Genomic DNA, 5,731 nt, shown 5'->3' on the forward strand with positions numbered 1-5,731 from the left:
TAATGTTTTTATAGCACAGGATAACATAAAAACATAAATAGACTTTAGAGTTCAAGCCAAGTTTGCCAATCTGCGTTGATATTAAATGCAAGATGTTTTGTCTAGCCAAGATCACTCAGTGAGCCCTGTGTAGCTTTCAAAAAATATCTGTAGCTTTCAGAGTATTTTGGATTCACAAATGTTGAGAAAAGGCACTTAGGTAAATCAATACGTATTTTACCTTTTCGCTGAAACACTGTTGTTTAACTGCTGGTCTGAGATACCCACAAGGCGGAAGAGCTCCGTTGGCTGTCTCATGAACTGTTCTTAATGAGCATTATGTTATTTTCCCCTCTCGTTTTTCTAGGCTGTTCAATTAACCCCTAGACGATGGCTGAACCTGCAGGAGTACCAAAGCAAAAAAATAATGGCAGACCATGGGGTTACAGTTCAGAGATTCTTTGTAGCTGATTCTGCAAATGATGCCCTGGAGGCTGCTCAGAGACTAAGTAAGTTGACTGATAACGGGAGGAATCTGCTTCACCAGATAGCAATCTGGAAAATAAATTGCTTTCTAATAAGGTGTACACAGTCTTCAAATTGATGCGTATTGAAAAGGTTTCATTTATTATGCTTAATTTCATATGTGAGCAACAGTTTATAACAGCGAAATCTAGAACTTAATTTCTGAAATGTTTTGTATGCAGCATGTGACATGAAGTCTTTATTTAACATCGTTTATGCAATTTTGAATTATTCAGACTTCAGCATAACATCATGAATGGTTGCTGGGGAAAATTATATTTGCTGTATACTTGATATAATTTAAGGAACTGAAGTGAATGAACTTGTGTAAGAAGTTGTTTTCAAACAAAAATTTGCTGTATTAAGAAGCAAAGGAAAAAAAAGGGTGTGGACTCTCCATTTTAAAAGATATTCGGAATCCAACTGGACACAGCTCGCTTTTGCTGACTCTGCTTTGAGCTGGTAGGTTGAACTAGACAATCTCCAGAGGTTCTTGCAGCCTCAATTGTTCTGTGATTCTATGGAGAAATAAAACATATATGAGAGGATTATATACATGTATATTTGTTCACGTGTGCGTTTGTCCATATGGAGAGAAAAAAAAAAGGGTGAGTTATCCACCATCCCAGAAGCACTTGACAGGGGCTGGAAGAGAAAACCATGCTTCTGGGACTTCCTTTTGGTTCTTGGATAACACCCTCATTTTAGCATGGTGAACATAAGATGATAATGTGGGTCAGAAATGTAATACCTTTTCTCTCAAAAGGAAATGTGGTGAAGTTCCTTTGTCACCCAGTTCTGACTCTGACAGAAGTTTTCCACTTTTTAAAGTTAATAGTAGTTGGCATGGTTTTCCTCTGTTCCTGTAGCTTTTGTTGATATTAATATATCACACATCAAAATGCTGGAAGCCAGACATTATTGTCGTCTTAATTGTATAGTAACAGGAAGGCTTTTTGTTTTATGCTTTACATAATGCACAAGCCACTTAGTTAAATGCCTTTCAGTTTTGCACACAGGAAAGTAAATTATATACAAGTTACTCCTATCAAAGATCTCATCAGACCTCAAGTAGCTGGACTGCATTAGCATAACAACTTGCTGAATCTCTGTAACTTTATTAAGGTGCTACATTTTTCAGTAATCAAAACCTTCTTATGACAAGCAGCATCTTTGAAGATGAATTTGAAACAACCACATTAAACGCAACTCTTACGGTCATTTGACAGACAAAATGAAAAATGCTGACCTGAAGCAAAGCTCATAAAGCTGGAGGGTTTCCTCATATGTGGATGTCTGAGAAAATCAGAAAATATTAACTGAAGCCGTGACAGGTTTTTCCCAAATCTTACAGCAGTTAAACTCTCCTCTTCTTGATTGAACTCATAAATAATTGGTCTATCCAATCACTATTACTATTCTCTATGTCTGTAACTGTTTGGAGCAATAAATTATTCCATTAAAGGAAGTGAACCTCTTCCGTTTTATGATGCCAGGTTAATTTTCAATAACCTCTGTAGCTTGCTTGCTTTGTAAATCACAAAAGTAGTGGTGTATTAGGAAAAAAAACCCCACAACCTGTCTTGAAACTTAAGTAATTATAGGTAAAATCTAAACCAAAAAGTTAATTGCTAATGAAACTTTCTCAGGTGAATTGAATGTATTTTAACTGGATTGACTTGTTAACACTTCAAAAATTACAAGTCAGTGGTATCTTTCTTCGTTATATGTAATTGCATTCAACCATGCTGCATTACTGGGCATTAAAGAATTGTGGTTTATGGTGTGGAAGCTATTTCGTGTTGAAGTGATTGACACTCCATTGATCCACTAAATAGTTAACAACATCCTCGTAATCATTCTGATGGTGCGCTGCTGTTGTACTTCTAACATGCGCTTTGAAAACTAAGCATCAAGAACACAAGTTTTACTACTGTGGTTGTTGTTGTTCCAAGATATCATCAAATTTATCTTCTTTATGATCCTTCAACCTAGTAGTATTTCTGTCACTCAGGTTTATCTGCACAATTTGGTATGGGCTGCTGGCTTCTGAATATGCAACCACCCGAAGTAAAAAGTTATGACCAAGACAAAAAACCTCAGCCTACAGAAGGCACAAGATATTCCAAAATAAAATAACTAGTGGAGGCAGGTTTGGGGTGTTTTTGATAGGCATTATGCAGTAAAAGATGGTGAAAGGAGACACCAATCACCCCTGCCAAGTCCTCCTCAAAAATCTGGTGGTTTAGATGTACTCTATACCACATTGCAGCTGTCCTGACCTTTCGCTTCACCAAACAAGAAAGGATGCTTGCCAACATGTTTTTAAGATAAAAAAAAACAAGGTTATTGAAACTTGAAAGTCAAGGGTTCAGTATTTTTCTTGTGAAAAGAGGTTCTTTCCATAGACTTGTCATCATGAATACAGGAGAAACAATAATTTTCCTTGATAATCGTACAGCATTGCGTCGTTCGCATGGGTCTGTGTGTGGGATAAAGAGGTACAGGTAAGGGGATGGAAATTGCTGACGTGGAAGTCTTTTCAAAGTCCAGTGTTCACAAACTGATTTCACAGTTTAACACCCCCTACGTGCTTGACAGGGCTGTCTGTATTGCTGCAGTGCTTGTGGTCACCAGTTTCACTGTTGTTGGATTTCCTGTTGATGCAGTAGAAGGAGTTGGGATGAGATCGGTTTCGCTGCTGTCTTCGCTTGTCAGGAAGGTGTTAATGCATGTGTTCTCGAAAGGCTTTGCCTTTATCCAGTATCAGCAGCTTTATTATAGTTTTGCTCATTTCCTCTGTTGCTCTCTCTATTTCTATTAATAGGTACACTGAATACACTGAGTTTTAATTTTCTCAAAGATTTAAAAAAATTACCAACAGCACAAAAGGCAGTCTACAAGGAATTTTTAATGGAATTAAAGGATTGGATTTTTTTTTTCTTCTGAGATAAGAATGGCAGATGTGAAGAAAATTGAAATGACATCACTAATATTGACTTCAAAAGAAGTTGTACACAATGTGGAATACAGAATTAAGCCCCAAGGAATTGATTGCTTTCTACATGCTAAGCAATTTTCAGGTGTAACTGTGGACGAGAAGGTGATATTTACAGAATACCAAGAAATGCAGTCACAAACGGTTTAGTGTTTCTTATTAAAATTCCAAGTTTTTTGAGAAAGGAAAGAAAAAAAGCTTGTGCTGCTTTGCTGCAACAGTATGGCCTTGCTTGATCTGCCATCTGAAGAAAACAACTTGTCAACAAGTTCTTACAGTTCTAGTGCAGCTATTTAACAGAACAAAGTGAAATATTTGGGAGCTGAGTTTTTTTGTCTGAAACGTAAGATCATCTGGCTGTTCCTGCATTAACTCACAAGTCTTCTGATCTGATTCGCACTTAATGCAGTGGTACATGAAAAGCTTGTTTAGCCAGAGAAGGCATTTTCTTTCTTGCTATTTCTTTTCCTCATACTTTAGTACATGTACGATACAGTGTGTATGTATAGTAGATGTAAAGAAACTATCCTTATCTCTACATACATATACCCAACTGCTAGTGTGTGCACCTTTGTTTTCATTTCTGGTGTTGGGCAGATGCACTGCGCATCATTTCGGGGTCCATCATTTTCTCTGGCCACCTCCACTGGAGGATCTTAAGTCTGCTTCAGCTCATGCACTGTTCTTTCTGTTCTGCCTGATGGAGAAGTCATTAAAGGAACCCTCATTTTAAACTAGGACGTGAACAAAGCTGAGAGGGTTATAATTATGCTGGAGGGTGTTACTGTGTGATGTCAGTTGGTTCTTCGAATCAGCAGAGAACTTACAGAGGTGGTTGAAAATGTCGACAATCCTAAGTGGATGCTGGAAGCTTGACATGCGTTTTTTTTTTTTTTAACAAAAGCTATAGAGTGCTGCCCATTGCCACTTGGAGTGTTTCATTACATTTAGGAGTCAGTCAGGTGCAATGTTCACACTCTATCACAGAGAAATGCAATTGAATTGAGTGCAAGGCTTTTACTCACTCTTTAAAAAATTGTATAACAAAATATCATTTGTGCATATCCTATTTCTATTGCCTTATGCATGAGGGAACTCGTAAAATGTGGCTTTGGACTGAAGGCATGCTTTTTATATCAGGCTGGAGAGGTAAACATGTATTTTATAAAGAAGAGAAGAGGTTTATTGAAGCCTCTTGCCATGAGGACATTTACCTGTCACCTACGAGTCACCATTTTTTAGACTATTAGGAGTTCTCAGTCATGTGATCATCAGTCTCCCCCCTATCTCAGCCTGCTGTTTTTTCCCCCCGGCTATCTTTAATTTAGATGGAAAGCTGCTTTTTTGGGTGCTGTTTTAGATCTCTTATCCGAAAGTTCGTCTCTCCAATACTGGGAAAACCACTGGAAAGCAGTTTATGTTTAGAAGGGATGCAAAACTGATCTTCAGCTTAGTAACGTCCTTTTTGTATAGATTATCAAGAAATTGTTGGGGTCTGCATGTAATCTAAGCTTTTGTGTTAGGAGAAATGGAAAAGATCCTTGAACCTGTTTCTGAGGATATTAGAAATGTGAATGGAGGTTCTTTTTTGTTACACCAGGAAGAGCTTTTCTATGAGTATCCTGTACAGACCAGCCCTCTGTTGTTAAAGTTGTGTTTAAGTAACTTAATTGACTCCTCAATCTTTGAGTTTGTTGTTTTTCTTCCGGTTGGGATGAGTAGGAAAGAAATTGCCGCCTTCAGCATTTTTGTGATTTTCATATTTATTTCTGTTGTATGGTTCACCGTGTGGTAGTAATTTTGCACCTGTGCATTACAAGTTATTTCTCAAAAAACCCCAATGTACTAGTGGTTATAAGTAGTTATTTTTTTAGAGCCCCTTGGATTATGCTTCTCTGCATACGTTAAAAAAATCACATGTTGCTAAAATAGCATTCAATGGAGCTGTATGCAAAGAACTTGCTGTTAAGGAACAGCTCTCCCATAAGTCCTCTTATTTTCCCTGACAGCTTTTATTAAAGTTCCTTATACTTAAATTATGCCTTTCTGAAACTATCCTTTCAGGCAAAATAATGCTATAAGTTATTGACTAATAGGGTTCTATTCTCAAAGGGGTAAGTATTTAGAAAACAACCTTTTAAATTTAATAGAAAACTAGTGGTGGATGAGCTGCCTTTGGACCACATTCAGCATTATTGAGCATGAGTATTTCTCTATTCCGTTCAGCAG

General features: G+C 37.3%; 1 protein-coding gene across 1 annotated transcript in view; it reads left to right on the forward strand.

The window, feature by feature from the left end:
* The first annotated feature begins 346 nt into the window (after nucleotides 1-346).
* Nucleotides 347-5,731, forward strand: part of SUCLG2 (succinate-CoA ligase, GDP-forming, beta subunit) — a 103,012-nt gene continuing 97,627 nt past the window's right edge. Inside the window, exon 1 of the mRNA XM_010131489.1 lies at nucleotides 347-488. Coding sequence (XP_010129791.1) covers nucleotides 407-488 — 82 coding nt within the window. The 5' untranslated portion in view covers nucleotides 347-406. The remainder of the gene's footprint in view (nucleotides 489-5,731) is intronic.

Source organism: Buceros rhinoceros, unplaced genomic scaffold, assembly GCF_000710305.1.
Source record: "Buceros rhinoceros silvestris isolate BGI_N320 unplaced genomic scaffold, ASM71030v1 scaffold8982, whole genome shotgun sequence".
NCBI lineage: Eukaryota > Metazoa > Chordata > Aves > Bucerotiformes > Bucerotidae > Buceros > Buceros rhinoceros.